Here is a 23,641-nt window from a genome sequence, read left to right as displayed (position 1 = left end):
TTGCCCATAGTGTTAGGTGAAAGGGTAAATGTAGAGGAATGGGTCTGGGTGGGTTGTGCTTCGGCAGGTCAGTGTGGACTTGTTGGGCCGAAGGGCCTGTTTCCATACTGCAAGTAATCTTAAAAAAAATATCGGAGGAGTCATGAATGATGCTGAATATTGCTCACTGATGACTGCCTATTGCTTATTTGGAACTTAGGTTGGATGAAAAGTCACTGGTGAGGTAGCTCAAGATGGTTAGACCCAGGGCCGTACCCTGAGGAACTCTTGACTGAGATGAATGTCCTCCAACAATCACAACCATTTTCCCCTGAACTAATGACAACTTAAAAAGTGGAAAGCCTCCTCCTCACGAATTCCCAACAACATTGGTTTTTCTAGGGCTTCTGATGCACTTCGTCAAATGTTACCTTGACTGCCTTTGACATCATTTTCACCTTACTTCACCTCTTGAATTCAGCTCTTTTGTCCATGTTTGGATGAAGACTGTAATGCGGTCAGGATCGGGAAGAACCTGGTGTTGACTGCAAACGTACTAACCTTGCCTTTCATATTCTCATTCAAATCATTTATATAAATGACAAACAAAAGAGGACCCAGAACTGATCCCGGTGGTACACTGCTGATGACAGGTTTCCAGTCTGAAAAGCAGCCTTCTACTACCACTGTCTGTCTCCTGCCATTAAGCCAATTAAGTATCCAATTGGCAAACTCATCCCAAATCCCATATGACCTAAATTTACTAATTTGTCTTCCATGCAAAATCTTGTCAAAGGTTTTACTGAAGTCCAACAAAATGTCCACTACTCTGCCCTCAAACGTTTTGGTAACCTACTCAAAAACTCAAGCAAGTTTGAGAGACAACTTTTCTCACACAAAACCATGCTGACTATCCCTAATCAATTTTTTGCCTCTCTAAGGCTTTATAAATGCAGTCTTTTAGAATCACCTCCAACAACTTACCCACAACTGAAATCAGGCTCACAGGTCTATAGTTCCATAGTTTCTCCTTGTAATCCTTCTTAAAGGTATAACATTGGCCACCCTCCAATCATCTGGCACCTCACCCACAGTTATAGATACTGCAATATTTATGCAAAGGATGCTGCAATTTTCTCCCTTACTTTTTACAACATTTTGGGATACATTAGATAAGGTCCCAGAGATTTATCCACCTTTATAATGTCCAAGAATGCCAGAACTTCCTCTTCTATAACATGAACGGTTTTTAAACAATGATATTTATTTCCCTGATTTTTCAAGCCACCATTTCTTCCTCCATAATAAACATTGACGTGAATATTTATTTAATATCTTTCCCATCTCTAGGGGTTCAATATAAAGAAAACTATCCAGTTTCGTTGCTTTTATTTTTAACCAGTTTGATTCAACAGAGCAGTTTGCCCCACCATTTCAGAAGGCAGTGAAAAGGCAACCATTTTGTTGAGGTCTGAAGTCACGTGTGAAGACAGCAAAATCCTTTCCCCGAAACACATTCACGTTCCAGCTGGGTATTTATGACAATTGACAAAGGTTTCATGATCACCCTGATCAAGAATAGCTTGTAATTCCAGGGAAAGTTTCCACCACAGCTGACCACACATTCAGCATGCAGCAATCTTTCTATTGCACAACTGTTAAGGAGTTGCCATGCAGTCTGTTTTTACATTGAACGGGCATGAGTTAATCTCACAATGCAACCACTGTGCCCATATTGGGAGCTCTTCAATCCAACCCTCAAAGCTGTTAATTTCATTAGCTACTCGTATTTTATGTATTTTGGAGTCATACCTCATTTTCCATCCTCAGGTTAGAAAATTCACTTTTCTCCAGAATAACCATATCCTTTCTTATGGAGTCTAAATGGGCCATGATTTGTTGCAGCATTATTTCCTGAAAGAAACAGACATTAGATGATCCAAAACAATAACATTATGTAGTTTTTAAATTCTATACAATGAGAACAATCTTCTTGTTTTTCCACTCTGCTTTGTCCTGTGCAATTTAGTCAGCCCTGCCAATAATTGAAAGCATTTATTGGCAGTGAGGAGCAATAGAAAGCAATTCAACATCATTGATTCCTTTTTTTAAGAAAAACCCCAGTTGGCTGGATGATTGGTTTCCGATACAGAGCGATGCCAAAAGCATGCGTTCAATTCCCACACCAGCTGAGATTACCATGAAGGACTCTCCTTCTCAACCTCTCCCCTCGCCTGAGGCATGGTGACCTCAGGTTAAACCACCACTGGTTGTCTCTCTTGGGTGACAGAGCAGACTACGGTGGTAAGACAATGGTAATTTTCCCTTTTCAGAAAATGTTCCTGTTGCCATCTAACGCTAACAACCTTCTGCTACTAGCCTTCACGTTTATTTACAGGCAGCTACCCCTCTCAATTGGCCTACTGAAAATTGCTTCATAGGGGAGGGGCTGGATGACTGAGGCCTCCTCCCAAACGTTAGTATAAGAATGAAAGGAGTGCTAGTAACAATGGTGTGGGCTTCACTCTACAGAAGACATCAGAATGGAATATCAGAGGAGAGGAACATTACGTAGCCCTTATCATCATGGCAGCATCCAACTGAGTATGCTGCCCTATTAGTGAATACAGAAATGGAATAGAGAAAATGAACCTGTTGCTGAAGAGATAGTGTAGGATGGAGGCCTTTAAAGTTCTGGGGTACTAGAATAGGGTCTGGGACATAGAACCTGTACAAGGAAGACAGGATTTACCTTGGTAGGAGAAAGTGAGGACTGAAGATGCTAGAGATCAGAGTTAAAGAATGTGGTTCTGGAAAAGCACAGCTGGTCAGGTAGCATCAGAGGAGTAGGCGAGTCAACATTTCGGGCATAAGCTCTTCATCAGGAATAAGGCTTGTGGGCCAAGATGGCGGAGAGATAAATGGGAAGTGGGTGGGGAAGTGGGTGGGGAAGTGGGTGGGGAAGTGGGTGGGGAAGTGGGTGGGGAAGTGGGTGGGGAAGTGGGTGCTGGGCAGTGCCAAGTTGGGAGATTAGGACTGGGATAAAGGGGGGGTTGGGGGGGATGGGATGGGACAATGGGGAAACTGATAAAATCCACATTAATCCCATGTGATTGGAGGGTCCCAAGACAGGTGGTTAGGGTTTGGCAATGGGGGAGGCCCAGGACCTGCATGTCCTTGGCGGAGTGGGAGGGGGGTTAAATTGTTCAGCTACAGGGCAGTGGAGTTGGTTGGTGCGGGTGTGCCAGAGATGTTCTCTGAAACGATCTGCAAGTTGACGTCCCACCCATCTCGGCCTGCGTCTCATTCCTGATGAAGGGCTTATGCCTGAAACATAGACTTTTCCAGCACCACACTCTTTGACATTTACCTTGGTAGCACCATTATCATTACAGGGAGATTTGCTAGTGCTGTTGGGCAGAGTTTAAGCTTGGCATAGGAATAGGAAGCTAAAATAGTATTCCGATAGAAGAAATGCACAGCTGGTAATAGTAGGAAGAAAGATGTTAAGCCAAACTGTTAGGCAGGAGAAATAAAGGCCAGCAGCAAGGGGGGTCAAATTTACTGCTTTATCAATGATGTTCCTTTTGTTAAAAGGGCAGAAGTGGGAGAAGCTCACTGATAATTTTACATTTCCACTTATTGTTCCTCTGACAGCAAAGTGTCAATGCCAACCTGCAGCAGGACAAAAGCTACATTTTGGATTTACCCTGACATGGTGCAGGGAAACTTATTTTCTGCAATAAACTTATCCTCATGACCTTCATGCATATCAACTTCAACACCAGTGGGGAGATCGGAGTTACCATTAAGTTCAACTGGAGAAACCACCATGCTTCCGTGAGTAGCTAGGTCCTCCCCAATGAGTGGTTCACCTGCTGACTCCTTAAAGCCTTGCTACCGTTGACAAGCACCAAGCCAGAACTGTGATGGATTCCACACTACTCTGCTGGCTTGGTGCAGCCACAGAAACACTCCCAAATCAGAGAAACTCACCATCCACCCACAGTACCCCAAGTTCGTGTGGCTGAATTTTGTGGTGATCTACAATATGTACTGCAACAACTCTTATCAACATTATTTCATCACTTCCAAACTTTGAGCTTTGCCAGGAAGAAGAACAAAAGCAGACAAAATCACAGGACTACCATCTCCTCAAAATTTTCCTCCAGAAATGGATGTATCTTTACTACTGTATCAGCTGAAATTCTGGAATTTCCCCACTCCTTTCAAACACATTTTGAGAGAACAATTGAAAGGGCAATAGTGATAGGGAATTCAATAGTTAGAGGAAAGCAGACAGTATATCTGTGACTGTAGACGTGACTCCGGGATTAGTATGTTGCCTTCCTGTTGCCAGGGTCAAGGATGTCAGAGAGCAGCTGCGGTACATTCTAATGGGGTAAGGGTTTACAAACAGTAAACAAAAGGTGTGGTCCACATTTACATAGATGGGCAGAGGAGCTACCTCAAAGGCAGTAACCTCAGGATTACTCAAAGTGCCAACTATTAGTGAATATAGAAATGGGATAGAGCAAACAAACATTTTGCTGGAGAGAGTGCAGGATGGATGGCTTGAAATTGGGTCTGGGGCAGACAGAATCTGTACAAGGAAGACAGGATTTACTTTGGTAGCACCGTTATCATCACAGGGAGGTTTGCTAGTGCTGCTGGGCAGAGTTTAAATTTGGCAGGGAATGGAAAGTTAAAAGAGTATTTCAATAGGAGAATAGCAAAGCTGGTAATAGTAGGAAGAAAAGTGTTAATCCAAACAGTAAGGCAGGAGAAACAACGGCCAGCAGTAAGTAGGGTCAAAATACACAAAGAGGTAAAAGAGGCAAAACTAAAGGCTCTCTATCAGAATGCATGCAGCTTGCGACAACATAGCTGAATTATCAACATAATTAGGAGTAAGCTGATATGTTGTAATTGCCAATATAATGACACAGCTGCAGGATGACCAATGCTCGTTCTTTTATTAACCTTTTAAAAGTGCTAATGCATGGAAGCATCCTGTCCAACCTGTCTCCCAAGGAACCCTGCCACTCTGGAATGAAAACCTGAGCCAGTTTTTCCCAGGTTGGGTTTGTTGAGCCAGGAAATGTCCCTCTACACTCCTAACCCAGGAGCGAAAAAAAAAACAAAAACAAAATTGGGATCTTTGAGTCTGTCTTCATGGAGAAAAGTGCAAAACATTTGCAGAGAAACAAGGGTCCACTGAGTGAGGAATTGAAAGAAATTATTGGTTAACTAGTTTACTGGGGAAATTAATGAGACTGAAAGTAGGTCTGTACTAATGATGAAAAAGGTGGCTGTAGAGATAATGGATGCATTGGGTGGTTAATCAAAAGTCTACAGATTCTGGAAAGTTTCATGCTGATTAGAAGGTATCAAATGTATTCCCAGTATCTAAGAGGGGTGAAGGGGGAAGGGATAATGGGAGCACATATCTTCACATTAGCTTGACACTGAAAAATGTTGGAATCTGTTATAAAGAATCTGACAACTGGACACTTAGAAAATAATGGTAGAATTAAGCAGAATCAACTTGAATTTATGAAAGAGAAATCATGTTTGATAAACCTTTTGGAGGTTTTGGGGATATAACTGGCAGAATAGATAAGGGTGATCCATCAAATAATATAAATTTAGATGACCAGAAGGTTTCTGACAAGATCCCACACAGAGGTTATTAAACAATATTAGGTCACATGGGGTTGGGGATAATGTGCTGGCATAGACTGAGAACTAGTTAAGAAACAGAAAAGAGAGTAGAAATACACATGTCATTCTCAATTTGGCAGACTGTGGCCAATGGGTTACTACAAGAGTCAGTGCTTGGACTCTAGCAGTTCACAATCAGAATCAATAATCTGAATGTAATATTTCCAAGTTTGCTGACAACACAAAACTAGGTGGAAGTGGGAGTTGTGAGGAGGATGCAACATGGCTTCCTTGGGATATAGACAGGCTGAACAAGTGGGCAAAAGCACAGCAGATGGAATAATGAGAAATTATACACTTTGGTAGGAAAAACAAAAAAAAAGCATTTCTTAAATGATAACTAATTCAGAAATGTTGATGTCCAATCACCTTGCTTGTAAGTCAGTGAAAGCTTAATGCAAGGGCAGTTCACAATTAGAAAGACAAATACTACAATAGTAAGGGGCATGACTGGTCCTACCTGCCAATCTTCCTTCCCACCTATCCACTCCACCCTCTTCTCTGACCCTCACCTTCATCTCCACCCCCATCCACCCACTGTATTCTTTGCTACCTTCTCCCCAACTCCACTCCCCTCCCATTTATCTCTCCACCCTGGAGGCTCTCTGCCTTCAGTCCTGATGAAGGGCTTTTGCCCGAAATGTTGATTTTCCTGCTCCTTGGACACTGCCTGACCTGCTGTGCTTTTCCAGCACCACTCTAATGTAGAGTCTGATTTCCAGCATCTGCAGTCCTCACTTTTGCCAAAAGGGGCATGACAGTGCCTGCCTGCAAGGGGGCAGATGTTGTTCAGCAAGGTTTGCAAGGGAATGAGGAGTGCAGTTGTGGTGGGAGGATGGAGATGTGAGCAGGTTCAGTGGGCACCAGGGTACTGGGCCCTGGAGGCTCAGGCCAGCAGTGTAGTTCCTGGACAGGATACTGGTAGATGTCTTGGTGATGGCAGGCAGAAGTGGGGGACAGGTGTATAAGTTAGTGGATCATCTTACTCTTTACCCAGGAGCTAAACTTGGCATCCAATCGTCTACCTTTCCCTGGGTAACTATTAACCTAACAGAAGCAGAACCCTCTCAATTATCTACCTTTTAATGGATTCCTTTGGAGAGTTCCAGACACTGGGAAGTTGCCAGTTAGAATCATCAATTCCCACAGAGTCAGCTTTAATCAGAGATTCAATGGAATATCCAGGCCTGGGTTTCTAAAAAAAGGGGCAGTTATTTGTGATTTAAATGATCTAAATAATTGGTTTCCCAGATTCTCGTGTTTTATTCCTCTTATTTTAAAAAGATGGGCATTTTTCATCAAGTTGTGCAGTAAATTGTGATAATTTCTTCACCTTTCATGGGATAGTCAGAAGTAGATTTACCCATAAAGGTTCTCACACCATTCTTCACCATTTGTTTTCATTTTATCAGAAAAATGAGATTTAAAAGCCAGTTTCTAGTACAAAAGCTCCACCTACCTGCTGTGCCTTGGTTACCATGTCCCTGTACGTGGATTCCATATTAGCACAAGTTAAATTTGCTAATATTGTGACTACAGCCTCTGCTTGTTCTTTTTGAAAACCTTATCATTAAAAAAGAATTTAAAAATAAAGATATCGTTAAAATATTTCTATTTGTAATTGACCTACTTCTTTTGCTGCCTAAATGACTGCTCATTGATAGGCTCCTTATCTGAACTGAGCAGTCAGGTAAAAGGAAGATTTGCATTTATACAGGTTGTTACAATGCCTCAGGATGCCCAAAAAGTGGTGAGGAGATGATGGTGAATTTGATGTTGTGATTGTTGTAAGGTACAGAAAATATGGCAATTTATGCACAGGGAGTGAAATAACTCGACAGAGATGGTATCCTGTCTCCAACTCACCCTTTATTTACACATGGCGAGTCCTTGACACTGATCCAGTTCCCTCAGAGCGAACAGAACGTCTGACATTCACGTTCTTATTTATCAGACAGGGTTCTCAGATTGGAACAGATTAACAGCCCCAACCAGGGAATTCATTATGAGGTCCACTTGGCTGACCTTGTTCCAATCACTACATCCCTCCCCCAGAGTCCGAGGACATAGGCTGGTTCTTTTTTTTTGCTCCTCCCAGGGCATTTTAGCACCAGTTCAGGTTCCTCCAACTCTGCCTCTGATACAGGCAGCATGTAATGCACAGTGGCTCGCCTCTTGCATTTGGAGCAGCTCAAAAAAATTAATTCTCTCCTTCAGGTGACAAAGGCATTGGGATAGTGATATCCGCTATGTCCATCTCAGATTCTGAGGTGTCGTTAATACCGGATGGACAGGGAGAACCCATGGGTTCCAGAACAGTCGGAAAGGCCGTTGAGAAGCCAGGCACATTTTGCTCCCACACCGTTTGCGAGTTTTGCAGCTTTCATTTGGTCCACGTGCTTGTTCAGGACCGCTGCACCTACCTGACCTTTCGTTGATCATGCCTCTTACCCATGCAGGACCATTCCCACAGCTTCTACAATACAATTTGGCCCAAATAGTAAACGGTCTCTCTCGCTTTGAGGTGTCTTGTGACCATTATTGTGTTCTTGAAGTCATTTGCAGTCCAGCCATTTTGAGGAGGCATCCACAATGACTAAGAACAATAAGCCCATGAAAGAGCCTGCATAGTCGACTTGTAACCAAGTCCAGCGTTTACCTGGTCATTCCCATGAATGTGGCGAGCTGCCAGTGGTAATTTTTGTCCTTGATGGCTCTGAGGACATTGCCCCACCAATGCGGCTTTTCTGTATCAATACTGGTCACCAGGCATAGCATCTTCAGTTTGGAAATTCCTGGATGTCTCTGGTGTAGTTCAGCCAGTATGTGGCAGCAACCTTTGCTCAGGACAATCACTCTTGCTCCCCATAATATGTGATCTGCTTCTCAGAGTCCAAAAAAGCTTCATTTGGTTTGCGACAGCCCTTTGGTTTCCCCCATCACCACCAGCCATTTTAGTTTTGCCAAGACTGGATCTTTCCCCCATCACACCAGCTGTTTCAGCTTTGCCAGGATCGGATCTTTCTACATCCCAAGTCTGATGTTGTCAGCTGTGACTGGAAGTGTGACCAGAAAATTTAAAATCATTATAGACTCTTCCAGTGGTATCACTAGTGGTGTATCTGCCACTGGGAGGCAGCTCAGTGCATCCACATTTGCTACTTGGTTTCCTGGATGGTGTTCTAACTTGTAGTTATACGCACTCAGTATTAGAGCTCACTGCCGAATTCAGCCTGAAGCTACGGGCGGCACAGCATTGTTCTCCTTAAGTAGACCAAGCAGGGGTTTGTCGTCTGTTATCATTACAAAGTTACTTCCACAAAAAAGCTATTGCTGGAACTTCCCAACTCTAAATATGACTACCAAACATTCCTTCTCTTTCTGGGCATATTTATGCTCTGCATTAGCCAAAGTTCTGGATGCATACGCTATGGGGCGTTCCTCTCCATTGAGCCACCTATAAGCTAATACTACCCCAATGCTATACAGGGAGGCACTGCATGCCAATACCAGATCTTGCTTGGGATCATAGTGTGCCAACATCTTAGACAAAGATAGTTGCTTTATCTCTACCATGAAAGCTGTGGCTTGGCCATGCAACCATTTCAGAATCTGAACATATTTCAGAGATTGAAACAAAAAGGTGTCAGATGGAGGCCAGGCTATGTATAAACTTTCTATTATAATTTACCAGCCCAAGGAAAGACCTAATCTTGGGAGACACAGGAGCAGGGTAACTTTAATTGCTTTCACTATCTTTCAATGGGTCTAGTCAACTCTGGTCACCCAAATAGGTCATTGCGGTGCCTGTGTACACACGATTTTCCCTTCTAAGGCATACGCCCACTTGGAAGAAATGTCTAAAAACTATGTTCAAGTTCTCGAAGTGTTCCTTAGATTAGATTAGATTAGATTACTTACAGTGTGGATTGGCCCAACAAGTCCACACCGACCCGCCGAAGCGCAACCCACCCAGATCCATTCCTGGCGCTGTGAGGTAGCAGTGCTAACCACTGAGCCACTGTGCCGCCCATTGGTCTTCCTGTTATTAGCGACGCATCTAGATAAACGGCAATCTGGGGTAGATCTTGTAAACTGTTCTCCATCATCTACTGAAAAATTGCACAGGCTGAAAATACCCCAAATGGCAGTTTCGTATTTGGTACAAACCCATACGGGTATTAGTTGTAGCATACTTCTGGAAATCTTCATCTAACTGCAAATACAAGTACACGTGGCTCATGTAGCGCTTTGTGAAGGGCAGCCCCCCCACAGCTTTGCGCATAAATCCTCCAGGCAAGTGACTGAGTATTCATCCAGCTGCAAAAAGCTGTTGACCATTTGTTTAAAATCCCCACAAAGGTGAATCAACCCATTGGGCTTCATAATTAGTTCAACCAATGCTGCCCATTCATGAACAGGACTGGTTTAATGACTCCTTCGCTTTCCAGTCTTCTGATTTCTGCCTTGTAAGGCAAACAGCACTGAGCAGGCATTGCAGAATCATGGAATTGCTTCCTGCTCAACATGCAAGGTTGACTTGGCTCCTTGGATAGTCCCAAGATCTTCCTGAAAAACGTCTAGATATTTAATAATTACTGGATTCTGGCAGCCATTTTCTAATCAGAAAATGTTACCTCAATTGAGGTGAATCTTTTTTCGTCCAATTTGTTCAAGCTTGGGCCCAAACCTTTTATTACAATCTCTTGTAATTGAACCAACTGCTTCTCACAAGACATTAGAACAGAACTTGTACACTTAACCTGGTTCCCTGGCATGGGTTCTCAGTCTAGCCAAGGCCTTGTGCAAAATTAAGGGTTGGAATCCAGAGCGAATTTTGTAAAAGACTTGTTCTGCCGTCACTAAAATGGCCATACTGCTATTGACCTTCATTAGACCTGGGTGACCATTTAACCAGATGTTTATTTTGATTGGTTCTGATTTGGATGTTGCTAAGCAATTTAATTGTTCCAAACCAGATGTAGGTGGACTTCACAGAATGTGCACTCCCCTGACAATGGGTTTACGATCTCTTACTCCATTTAGATCCAATGAAACTCATTTGCTATTTTGAGTCCTTTTTCTGGCAGCAACTACAACGGCTTGCCAGCCCAGATCCTGAAGAAAATTTTAACCATTTGGCCAAGGCTTGGCTTTGTTTTGGGATTTTGTTCAGGATATGTCCTGAGTAAGGCTATGCAATTGCCTTCTCTCAAGTGGTGTTCCCGATGCTCAGTCGGACTGACAAGGTTGTCCACTTCCATCAGAATACCCTGCAACTCAAATGCTCAGCTTGCTACATTTTCTAATGATAAAAACTAGCTGTAGTACCTGTTTGAAGTCCAGCTGGGCTTCAGCTAGGTGGTGTTTTTGCATGGTTGCATCATTAATCCCACGTAGCAAATGGTCTCTCAGCATCTCATTAAGGGTTAACCAAAATCACATGCCTCAGCCATTCATTTTAATCTGGTTAAAAATTTGATACACATTCCCCTGGTTCTTGAATTGCTGAGTATAGCTGATAGGGTTTCAGAATTAGAGGCAACTTGGGATCATTATATTCCTGAAATTATCCATTAACCCTTGATAGGTTTTACTAACTGGTGCCTCAGGGAAATATAGGCATCTAATAACTGAAAAGGCTCTGGGTCCACAAACTGTCAGGAGAATTACTTGTTGCTTTTCATTTGCCTCAATGTGGAAAAATAATGCATTCTTTCCACATACTGAACCCAGTCTTTGAAGGGAGGATCGAACGAGTTGAGCTTTCCAAATAACAGCGTGATGCGAGAAATGCTTACCCCGACTCAAAGAAAACTGAATTTCTTCAGGAGCATGCTTTTCTCCATTGCCACTGAAATAGCTCCAAAGACCAGTATCCCATCACCACATCACCCTTTATTTACACACGTAGAGTCTTTAACACTGATCCAGCTCCCTCAGGGCCAGCTCTCAGAGTGAACAGTATGATCGACACTCTTGTTGTTATCTGTCAGCCAGGGCTCCCTGATTGGGGCTGTTAATCTGGTACAATCAGGAAACTCATTCTATGAAGTGGACCTGGCTGACCTCATTACAGAAAAGTACCACAAACAACAATATGATAATTCCCAAATGGTTTGTTTATTTGTGCTGGTTAGTGGATAAATATTGATCCAAATCCAATGGAGGTCTTTTTAAATTAGTTTTTTTATTAGCATCCATCTGAGGGGAATCAGTAGATCCTTGATTAAATGTCTTTTGCACAGGATAGAGTTGCAGAGTGAAGACTAATCACTTCACATCAAGTAGGGAGTGGATCGCAGCAGAGCAAGGGCAGGGCACGGGCGGTTGGAGCTCGCGTGTTCACCGGTAGCGACCAGCTGGCTTGCCGGATGGAGCCTAACACTGCTCTGTGCCCTGTTTGTCCGGCTTGGTATGGCAACAGGAGGTGGGTCCGCAAGTCCCACAAGAAAGCTTCAGGACATGGATCTGGGACAGATGCAAGCGCTGTTCAGGAAAAGTGGGGACGAGAACGCCGCGGAGCGGGCAAGGATCATTTGGGAGAAGGAGAAGCACGGGGACCGGGACATGGCACAGGCTCTGATGGAGCTCAAATCCAGGAAGACGCAGCTATTCTTCTAGCACCATAAAACTGGGGCAGAATTCCTGGGGCTGCTCTGGATAAAAGTCTTTAACAGACTGCGTATCAAGGATGGAGAAAAGGTTTCTGAGTACGAATCCAGCGGCAGTGTGGAATGATCGCAAAGGAGCAAGATTAAGTGAAAAAGACCAATTGCTAAGAAATCCTTCAGAAAACTGCTATAAAACAAGGATTCTTGTTTATGGAAATTGCTGCAAAAATCCCCGTCATTAATTTGCACCAAATAAATCAAACAATTGACTGCAACTTGCTGGGAGATGAATCATCTGCATTTGTATTAACGTATTTCGTTTCGGATATGAAATGCCTGTCTGTTCTGGCTTTGTAACTTTTTTATTATTTAAAATTGAAACACTAAAAAAAAAAGTATCTTTTGGATGACTGATTACGTTCCGTTATATGTTTTCTGCATTTCAATAAATTTGTCAGAAAAAAATTTTTAAAAAGGGGCATGGATAGGATAAACAGGCAAAGTCTTTTCCCTGCGGTCAGGGAGTCCAGAATTGGAGGGCATAGGTTTAGGGTGAGAGGTGAAAGATATAAAAGAGACCCAAGCGGCAACTTTTTCACGGAGAGGGTCGTACGTGTATGGAATGAGCTGCCAGAGGAAGTGGTGGAGGTTGGTACAGTTGCAACATTTAAGAGGCATTTGGATGGGTATATGAATAGGAAGGGTTTGGAGGGATATGGGTCGGGTGCTGGCAGGTGGGACTAGATTGGGTTGGGATATCTGGTCGGCATGGATGGGTTGGACCGAAGGGTCTGTTTCCGTGCTGTACATCTCTATGACTATGCCTCTGGTTGAAAGAAAGAGAAAGATAGCTGACATATTGCTTAGGCAGGTCACAGTTTGGTATAGAATGCCAGAGATAAAACCTTAGAGTTGCTTAACTGCCCATCCTCTTGGATAGGTACTGTAAACCAGAGGCAAAATAAATTGGTTCAAAGAATTTTTATTTTTTAAAAACATGGATGATCATAACCACTCGTACAGAACATCAAGTTCCCAGAGCTATTTCAGCTTCTTAAACTCAAGGACCCTAATGGCAGGAACCTCTCAAAACACATAGGAAAACATGCCAGACTAGAGTATACAGTATTACATGTGTGGAGCTTGAAACTAGTTTGAACTACTTTTCTTACATCGATATTCTGCTTGCAGGTGGTGGTAAAGACTACATTATCACCCATTTTGTTTAAGGTTAGTTTGTTAATGTAGTTAGGTGGTCTTAAAATACTTACAATTTGAACTGGTCACCGACAACAATTTGTGTTTACATAATGCCTTTAATGTAATAAAATATCAAAGATGCTTCACAGGAATATGATCAGACAAAAAATGAGACTGATCCAAAGAAGACCTTAGGATAGGTTAGTCAAAGCTTAGTCAAAGAGGCATGTTTCCAAAGGTGTCTTAAGAGGAAAGATAAGCTGAAGAGGCAGAGAGGCTTAACGAGGGAAATCCATGAACAGATGAAAGCATAGCTACTAATCTGGGGTGAAACAAGTTTGTGACAAACAACAGTGTGTGAATTCTCAAACGGTTGTAGGGCTGGGTATATGAATAGGAAATGATGTGACCGTGAATGGGAGGATGTGAATTTTAAAGTTGACTGTTTCAGCACTGGCACCCAACATGCGATAGCCAGCACAGGGGTCAAAGACTAATGGGAAACAATGAGAACATAGGCAACATATACAAGGAGGATATTAGAGATAGGGATTTGAATAAACCCATTAAGGCCTGGATTTTCTGTGGAGCCAGGTTGAGTGAGGAGGCTTTAAAAAATATTTGACAAGGCATGATTCCTGGACTCCTGCCTCAATTCTCACTTGCAGCGAGTTTTGTTAGTGTGCAGGATAAAGGTATGGGTAGCAAACCCACATGCAGCATTTCCTCCCTTGCCAGATTCATCATGGAGGTATTTCAATTACCTTGCAACTTTGATGGAGTAGGGCCCATTTTGAACGTAGACATGGTTCCTGGCACTCCAGATGAGTGGCGAACCACAGGGGAAGCATTCTCTTGAGTGAGGAACCAAGAGAAATTAATATTCCCTTTGGAATACATTGCCTTACATTGTCTAAGTTGTCAATTAATTGCATCATGGTATGAATGAAAAAAATTGAAAAATCTTCAAAGATCGATTAGCTTATTAGAAGGTAACAAATGTATTTAATCAAACTAAGTACCCCAGTATCATTTCCCTGCAAGCTTTGTCAACAATGCATTTTAGACTGAGTGTATTGGCCAGTCAAACATCCATTCTGAGGTCATGTTAGTAAACACATGTCTGGCTATCTTTGTCAACCGATTCTACAGATACAATTGCCAAAGTGCCTGGCAGTCATTATTACAACTGGTTTGATATTCCAGTAAACAAAGTCGGATCTTATAGTTTGCCAGCCGCACCCTACTTCCTTTGTCAACTTTTCCCACCGCCCTGGAACAAAACTATGCTGAGCAGGATTAAAAATAGAAAGTGCTGGAGAAATTCAGCAGATCTAGTAACATTCGTGGAAAGAGAAACAGAGTTGATGTTTTGAATTCAATATTATTCTTCTTCAGAACAATTCCAAGTGACATTATAGAGATTTATAAAATCATTTGGGGCATAGATAGGGTGAATAGCAAGTCTTTCCCCCAGGGTAGGAGAGACCAAAACTATAGGGCATAACTTTAAGGTGAAAGGAGAAAGATTTAAAAGAAGAAAGATTTAAAAGGGACCTGAGGGACAACTTTTTTCACATGTAGGGTGGTTTGTATGTGGAATGAACTGCCAGAGGAAATGGTAGATGCAGGTACAGTTACAACATTTAAAAGGCATTTGGACAAGTATAAGAAGTGGCAGATGGAGTTTAATTCAGATAAATGCTGCATTTAGGGAAAGCAAATCTTAGCAGGACTTATTCACTTAATGGTAAGGTCCTAGGGAGTGTTGCTGAACAAAGAGACCTTGGAGTGCAGGTTCATAGCTCCTTGAAAGTGGAATCGCAAGTAGATAGGATAGTGAAGAAGGTGTTTGGTATGCTTTATTTTATTGGTCAGTGTATTGAGTACAGGAGTTGGGAGGTCATGTTGCGCTGTACAGGACATTGGTTAGGCCAGAGGGTGGTATGTGTATGGAATGAACTGCCAGAGGAAGTGGTGGAGGCTGGTACAATTGCAACATTTAAGAGGCATTTGGATGGGTACACGAATAGGAAGGGTTTGGATGGATATGGGTCAGGTGCTGGCAGGTGGGACTAGATTGTGTTGGGATATCTGGTCGACATGGACGGGTTGGACCAAAGGGTCTGTTTCCATGCTGTACATCTCTATGACTCTATGTCTGGCAGCATTTGTGGAGAGAAATCGGAATTAATGTTTCAGGTCCGATGACCCTTTGATACTTCAGACCTACTGAGATTTTCCAACAATTTCTGTTTTTGTTTCAGATTTCCAGCACTTGCAGTGCTTTCAGTGTTTTTGTTAAGGATTATAAAGTCATGAGGGACTAGACAGGAAGACCACCTGTAATAAAAATTTAAAACACGTGGAAAGTATCATAAGGAAGTGGACTAGGTAAGTAAACTAAAAGGAATCTTTGCTATGGAGAATTAAGGAAATGGTAGAGATACTAAAGAAGCCCTTGACCTCAGTTTTTACAATGTACAAGGCTGTGAAGCTGTAAGAAAAGAGCATATGAGGAGGAGGAGAAGGTAGCAAGATGAGAGAATATACTGGAGGAGGTAACATGTAAAAACTTGGTGGAGATCTTCCATTAAGCCCCTCAGAAAGTAAACAAAACAAAATCACCAAAAATTCAAGTTAAAAGGTTGTGATAACTTAATCTATTGTTGCCTAAGAGTACAGAACACAAGTGGAACTTGACTTTTTCTGAAAAAGTGACATACTGTCAGATTTTCCATGCCATGCCCAGAACATGTGTTTCAGTACTGAGTGGGGAGAGGTAGGAGAGGTTCAACATTGAATAGGGCATGTGAACAGCCTACCACCTTCCAAGTCAACCCCTAGACGACCGCGAACCCCCAAATAGAGAGGGTGGATGTGTCAAATATCATCAGCCTTCTTAACATATGTACATAAATAATTAAAGATCCTTTGAGTTTGAGTTCAGAAAAGATTTACAAGAATGTTGCAAGGGTTGATTTGACACATCCAAATAGAGAGGGTGGATGTGTCAAATATCATCAGCCTTCTTAACATATGTACATAAATAATTAAAGATCCTTTGAGTTTGATCTGATTGACCCCAATAATACACTACTCCTGCCATTAAAATGGATGGCATGGAGGCATGCTGCCAATTCTGTGCAAAACATTTTTAAAAGTCAAGAAGTGGTATACTACTATGGCATCAGGAGCACCTGTCCAGAAGATAGCACCCAATACCCTTCCTTCTTCCAACATGGAATTTAAAATTCACCTCTCCATCCCCTCCCTAAGGTCATTAAATCTTCCCACCCAATGTCTCTTTTTACCTGGTATGCAATCCATGGATCTTTCTTCCCGGGCCTGCCTACATTCCAGATAGTGCCCAGTACCAAGATCTGGTGCTGCCAGAGCTGTTGCACATTGGTAAGCAACCCCAGAAAGGGTGAGATTTCCTCCCACTGAGGGACAGAAGGCCCAGTTTCTACCAATTGAGCCCATCTTCAGCATGTCATGACTACCCGTAGGCATCTTCAAGGAATGTTGGTTGGTTGTCTCCACCCAACCTTCGCCCCCACCCTGCAAAATTCTGTTTCATGATATTTAAGCTTTTCATCTTTCACTCATCAAGACAGATATCAGAATTTCAAAGGGAAGGATAATTTACATTGTAAGAGAAATGGTGTTTGGGGGTGGGGGTGGGGGTGGGGGGTGCTGATTTGTGGGTAAATGGACTCTGTTTCCTGATGCGTTCTCCATGGCACTGCCTCAACTGATTACCACCTCAGCTTTTTTTTTAGAAAGTTAAGAAAAAAAGCAAATGCACCCTGGTTGGGTGAAACACCCCTTGGAGAATATATCAGGAAAGTGTCACCCATACAACTGTTTAATTGTAAAAGTACAATAACTAGGCAAATTCATTCTTCTAGCAGAAGCCCAGCCCCTACAAATCAATATATGTAGCTTTTAGCAAATGTAAGTGAGCAGTGTTGTAAGCTTGTCAGATAATCTTAAATTGGTTATTAGTATAATTCTTGGCTCACTCATGATTGTTCAGTCAGTGCTGCCCAATCACAGGCTCACATCTAATGTTGGAGAGCATGTTCTGAATTTTGAAAGCACATGTTTGGTTGAGTACGCTGCCTGTTTCAAAGAGCTGAAGGGACGTGATGTCTGTTACTCATTTGTGTGGTAGGCAGAATGACTTTTTGGATTGACAGCAACATCCATATAGTGGGGAATACCACTTCTGTTGCCACTGTATAGTTCCAGGGTGAGACAGACTGGACAATCTGGAGGTCTGAAAGTGATGGGCTTAGGCAGATTCATGAGTTTAGAAACTTATTCTTCTTCTGTTTGCCCTAATTTAACTTCTTGTAATTTAAAAAAAGAAAAACAAAATATCAAGTCCCATCTGCACAGAATGAAACAGTTAGTTTTGATCATCAGCAGAATATTGGCAGCACAGTGGCTCCATAGTTAGCACTGCAGCCTCACAGCCCCAGGGGTCCAGGCTCAACTCCCGTGTCGGGCGACTGCGTGGAGTTTGCGCATTCTCCCTGTGTCTGCGTGGGTTTCCTCCCACAATCCAAAGATGTGAAGGTCAGGTGAATTGGCTAAATTGCCAAGTCAGGGATAAATATAGGGTAGGGGAATGGGTCCGGGTAGGTTACTTATCGGAGGGTTGGTGTGGACTTGTAGGGCCAAAGGGCCGGTTTCCATTCTAGGGAATCTAATCTTGTCTAATTTTAAGTTGGATACAATAAAATTCAAACATTTAGCAGGAGTGCTGTGTTTTACTCACCATTATTCTCCAGCTCCAGAACTAGAGCGTGAGTATCGAAACATAATCTCCTCTGCTCCTTGGACAACGGTTCAGCCTTGCTAATATCGTACGTGCGCATCACAGCAGCAGTGGAAAAACCTACAAACAAGCAAAAAAGATCAGCTTTGTGTGACTTATTTCATCTAGTGTTCTAGATAAGTGACCAGAAATATATAAAATATGTAATCAATTTACTTTTGAAACAAAGGTCTTGTATGACTTCTGTCTGCTCTATAGTATGGCAGAATTGGTTACATTAGGGAAAGAACAGCCTTTAGGAATTCTATTTTGTTGAAGATACATCGATTGTTTACTGAAAATAAAATATATAGTAGCCATAAAAAGATTCACTACCCTTTAAAAAAACTAAATTACTGAAAATAGAGAGCAGAAAGTTGATTTTTTTCATCTTTTGTTCTTTTTAAAGGTGTCAGCAACAGGGATCTACTCCATTTACAGCAGAAGGATTCATACATTTGCACAGGCCTGACAGTTGATTGCTGCTGAATGATACAAGGAGCACTTTCTAAGCACAGTGCATTCTGCATCTTCAGCAGGTCCCACATTTCCTTGAGGTGAAGCGGCATAAGATCAGCTCTCAGGGCAAATCCTCAAATGGAGCCAGATATTCTGCCATACACACCTTCCCCTGAGCATGCCTGCAGACAAGGAGAGGCAGAAAAGCAAGCCTCTTGTGTCTAAAAAGAGACACAGTGTCATAGTCTTGGGCTGTACAGCAAAGAAATAGACCCTTTGCTCCAACTTGTTCATTTTGACCAGAAATCCTGAATTAATCTAGTCCAACTTGCCAACATGTGGCCCATATCCTTCTAAACCCTTACTATTCATGTACCCATTCAGCTGAATTTTACATGTTCTAATTGTACCAGCCTGCAACACTTTCTCTGGCAGCTTATTCCATATACGCACCACCCTGTGTGTGAAAAGTTTGCCCCTCAGGTCCCTTTTAAAGTCTTTCCCTTCTCACCGTAAACATATGCCCTCTAGTTCTGGACTCCACCACTCCAGGAAAAAGACCTTGACTATTCACCCTACCCAGCTCTTCATGGTTTTATAAACTTCTATAAAGGTCACCCCTCAGCATCTGACCCTCTAGGGAAAATAGCCCCAGCCTGATCAGACTCTTGCTATATAGCTCAAAGCTTCCAACCCTGGCAACATCATCGCAATTTTTTCTGAACACTTTCAAGTTTCACAATATCCTTCCGACAGCAGTGAGGCCAAGATTGATCGTAGTATTCCAAAAATGGCCCAACCACTGTCCTGCACAGCCATAACATGATCTTCCAACTGCTTTACTCAATACTCTGACCAATAAAGGAACGCAAACCAAACACCTTCTTCACTAGCCTATCTACCTGCGACTCTACTTTCAAGGAACTATGAACCTGCATGCCAAGGTCTCTTTGTTCATCAACAATCATTAAGTCCTGCCCTGATTTGTCTTTCCAAAATACAGCATCTCACATTTATCTAAATTAAACTCCATCTGCCATTCCTTGGCCACCCGTCCATCTGATCAAGATCCCATTGTACACTGAGATAACCTTCTTTGCTGTCGACTACACCACCAATTTCGGTGTCAACTGCAAACCTACCAACTATACCTCCTATGTTCATATCCAAATCATTTAAATAAATGATGAAAAGCAGTGGACCCAGTACCAATCCTTGTGGTCACTGGCCTTCAGTCTGAAAAGCAACCCTCCATCAATACCCTGTCTTCTAACTTTGAACCAGTTCTATATCCAAATGGCTAGTTCTCCCTGTATTCCATGAGATCTAACCTTGCTGAACAATCTCCCATGCAGAACTTTGTTGAACACCTTACTGAAGTCCACATAGATCACATCCACCACACTACCTTCATCACTTCTTCAAAAAACCCAATCAAATTAATGAGACCTGATTTCTCATGCACAAAGCCATGCTGGCGATCCCTAATCAGTCCTTCCCTTTCCAAATATGTGTAAATCCTGTCCCTCAGGATTCCCTCCAACAACTTGCTGACCACCGATGTCAGACCCACCAGTCTTTAGTTCCCTGGGTTTTCCTTACCACTTTTCTTAAATAGTGGCACCACATTAGTCAACCTCCAGTCTTCCGGCAACTCACCTGTGGGTATCGATGAGACAAAATATCTCAGCAAGGGTCCCAGTAATCACTTCCCTAGGTTCCCACAGAGTTCTAGCGTACACCTATTCAGGTCTAGGGGATTTATCTACCTTTATGCATTTTAAGACATTCAGCAACTCCTCCTCCTCCTCTGTAATATGAACATTTTTCAATCCATAGCTATTTATTTTCACAAGTTCTCTTGCTTCCAAATCCTTCTCCATAGTTTTGGAACTTTGGAAAAAAAAAAGTCAAAACAACAGCAGTTTTAAAAGGGAGAAGAACTGACAAAGGAAGCACATGGTGAGGACAGTGCAGGAGAGAGAGAGAACCTGCACAGTTACTGCCTTTACTGTTTTGAATTCATGTGTCGCCGGACATTGGAGTGCATCTGGGAAAATTAACAAACAGTGAAATTCACAACTAATCTTGGAGGAACCGGTTTGAGCGAAGTTCACAGCACAGAGTCAGATAATTTAATCGTTGTTTTAAGTGTGTCCAATAGAAAGGCTGCAGTAGTGCGTAGAGTGGGTTCTTTCTTGATTATATGTTTTTGGAGATATGTCTCTTGATTAAACTTAAAATATAAGCTATAACTATTAATTTAACCTGGGGCAGTGTTTTGTACAGGAATAAGGTAGTGTTATTTTCTGGGTCTGTAGATTGTGAAGGAGCAAAAATGGCCTTTAGTACAGCGATATGTACTTCTTGTCAGATGTGGGAGTTTAAAGAGAGTTTAAGGGTTACTGCGGATTATATCTACCATAAATGCTGCTGGATGCGAATCTTATCAGATCGAATGGATCAGTTGGAAAGAAAGTAAGAAGCAATGAGGAATTTGCAACAGCAACAGTATGTGATGGATGGCAGTTGGGAAGTCTCAGATACAGTCACATAGATGGGTTAACTCCAGGAAAGGTAAGAGAGGTAGGCAGCTAGTGCAGGAGTCTTTTGTGGATATACCCATTTCAAACAGGTATGCTGTTTTGGAAAATGTAGGGGGTAATGGATTCTCAGGGGAACAGCCAGGTTTCTGGTATTGAGACTGGCTCTAATGCAACAAGGGGTATGTCGGCTTCCAAGAGATCAATTGTGTTAGAGGATTCTGTAGTCAGAGGTACAGACAGACGTTTCTGTGGCCCACAGCGAAAAATCAGAATGGTGTTGTTTCCCTGGTGCCTGGATCAAGGATGTCTCAGAGGGTGCAGAATGTTCTCAGGGGGAGAGGGGCCAGTAAGAGGTCATTGTCCACGTTGGAACCAACGATATAGGAAGGGAAAAGGTTGAGATTCTGAAGGGAGTTTACAGAGAGTTAGGCAGAAATTTAAAAAGGAGGTCCTCAAGAGTAGTAATTTCTGGATTACTCCCAGTGCTACAAGCTAGTGAGGGCAGGAATAGGAGAATCGAGCAGATGAATGCATGGCTGAGGAGCTGGTGTATGAGAGAAGGATTCACATTTTTGATCATTGGAATCTCTTTTGGGCTAGAAGTGACCTGTACAAGAAGGACGGATTGCACCTAAATTGGAAGGGGACTAATATACCGGCAGGGAAATTTATTGGAGCTGCTCGGGAGGATTTAAACTAGTAAGGTGGGGGGGTGGGACCCAGGGAGATATTGAGGAAAGATCGATCTGAAACTGATACAGTTCAGAACAAAAGCGAGTCAAACAGTCAGGCCAGGCAGGGACAAGGTAGGACTAATAAATTAAACTGCATTTATTTCAATGCAAGGGGCCTAACAAGGAAGGCAGGTGAACTCAGGGCATGGTTAGGAACATGGGACTGGGATATCATAGCAATTACAGAAACGTGGACCAGGATGGGCAGGACTGGCAGCTGAATGTTCCAGGATACAAATGCTACGGGAAGGATAGAAAGGGAGGCATGAGAGGAGGGGGAGTGGCATTTTTGATAAGGGATAGCATTACAGCTGTGCTGAGGGAGGATATTCCTGGAAATACATCCAGGGACGTTATTTGGGTGGAACTGAGAAATAAGAAAGGGATGATAACCTTATTGGGATTGTATTATAGACCCCCCAATAGTCAGCGGGAAATTGAGAAACAAACTTATAAGGAGGTCTCAGCTATCTGTAAGAATAATAGGGTGGTAAAGGTAGGGGATTTTAACTTTACAAACATCGACTGGGACTGCCATAGTGTTAAAGGTTTAGATGGAGAGTAATTTCTTAAGTGCGTACAAGACAATTTTCTGATTCAGTATGCGGATGTACCTAATAGAGAAGGTGCAAAACTTGACCTACTCGTGGGAAATAAGGCAGGGCAGGTGACTGGGGTGTCAGTGGGGGAGCACTTTGGGGCCAGAGACCATAATTCTATTAGATTTTAAACAGTGATGGAAAAGGATAGACCAGATCTAAAAGTTGAAGTTCTAAATTGGAGAAAGGCCAATTTTGACGGTATTAGGCAAGAACTTTTGAAAACTGATTGGAGGCAGATGTTCGCAGGCAAAGGGACGGCTGGAAAATGGGAAGCCTTCAGAAATGAGATAACAAGAATCCAGAGAAAAGTTATTCCTTTCAGGGTGAAAGGAAAGGCTGGTAGGAGTAGGGAATGCTGGATGACTAAAGAAATTGAAGGTTTGGTTAAGAAAAAGAAGGAAACATATGTAAGGTATAGACAGGATAGATCGAGTGAATCCTCAGAAGAGTATGAAGGAAATAGGAGTATACCTAAGAGAGAAATCAGGAGGGCAAAAAGGGGACATGAGATCGCTTTGGCAAATAGAATTAAGGAGAATCCAAAGGGTTTTTACAAATACATTAAGGACAAAAGGGTAACTAGGGAGAGAATAGGGCCCCTCAAAGATCAGCAAGGTGGCCTTTGTGCGAAGCTGCAGAAAGTGGGGGCGATACTAAATGAGTATTTTGCATCAGCATTTACTGTGGAAAAGGATATGGAAGATATAGACTGTAGAGAAATAGATGGTGACATCTTGCAAAATGTCCAGATTACAGAGGAGGAAGAGCTGGATGTCTTGAAACGGTTAAAGGTGGATAAATCCCCAGGACCTGATCAGGTGTATCCGAGAACTCTGTGGGAAGCTAGAGAAGTGATTACTGGGCCTCTTGCTGAGATATTTGTATCATTGATAGTCACAGGTGAGGTGCCGGAAGACTGGAGGCTGGTAAACGTGGTGCCACTGTTTAAGAAGGG

At 42.5% G+C, this 23,641-nt stretch overlaps 1 protein-coding gene across 4 annotated transcripts in view; it reads right to left on the bottom strand.

Moving 5' to 3' along the window:
- Positions 1–23,641, bottom strand: part of ccdc90b (coiled-coil domain containing 90B) — a 39,951-nt gene that overhangs the window by 14,138 nt on the left and 2,172 nt on the right. For 2 of the 4 annotated variants that reach the window (XM_043691639.1, XM_043691640.1), the window contains exons 2-4: positions 18,307–18,426; positions 7,163–7,266; positions 1,792–1,893 (exon numbers count right to left, since the gene is read on the bottom strand). In XM_043691639.1, the coding sequence (XP_043547574.1) occupies positions 1,792–1,893; positions 7,163–7,266; positions 18,307–18,426 (326 nt within the window). Of the gene's footprint in view, positions 1–1,791; positions 1,894–6,782; positions 7,129–7,162; positions 7,267–18,306; positions 18,427–23,641 lie in introns of those variants that run through there. The other 2 variants (XM_043691641.1, XM_043691642.1) reach the window with 2 other exon arrangements.

The sequence above is a fragment of the Chiloscyllium plagiosum genome, chromosome 6 (assembly GCF_004010195.1).
Source record: "Chiloscyllium plagiosum isolate BGI_BamShark_2017 chromosome 6, ASM401019v2, whole genome shotgun sequence".
Lineage (NCBI taxonomy): Eukaryota > Metazoa > Chordata > Chondrichthyes > Orectolobiformes > Hemiscylliidae > Chiloscyllium > Chiloscyllium plagiosum.
The sequence above is the reverse complement of the archived record's forward strand: the minus strand, read 5'-3'. Positions and strand labels throughout refer to the sequence as shown.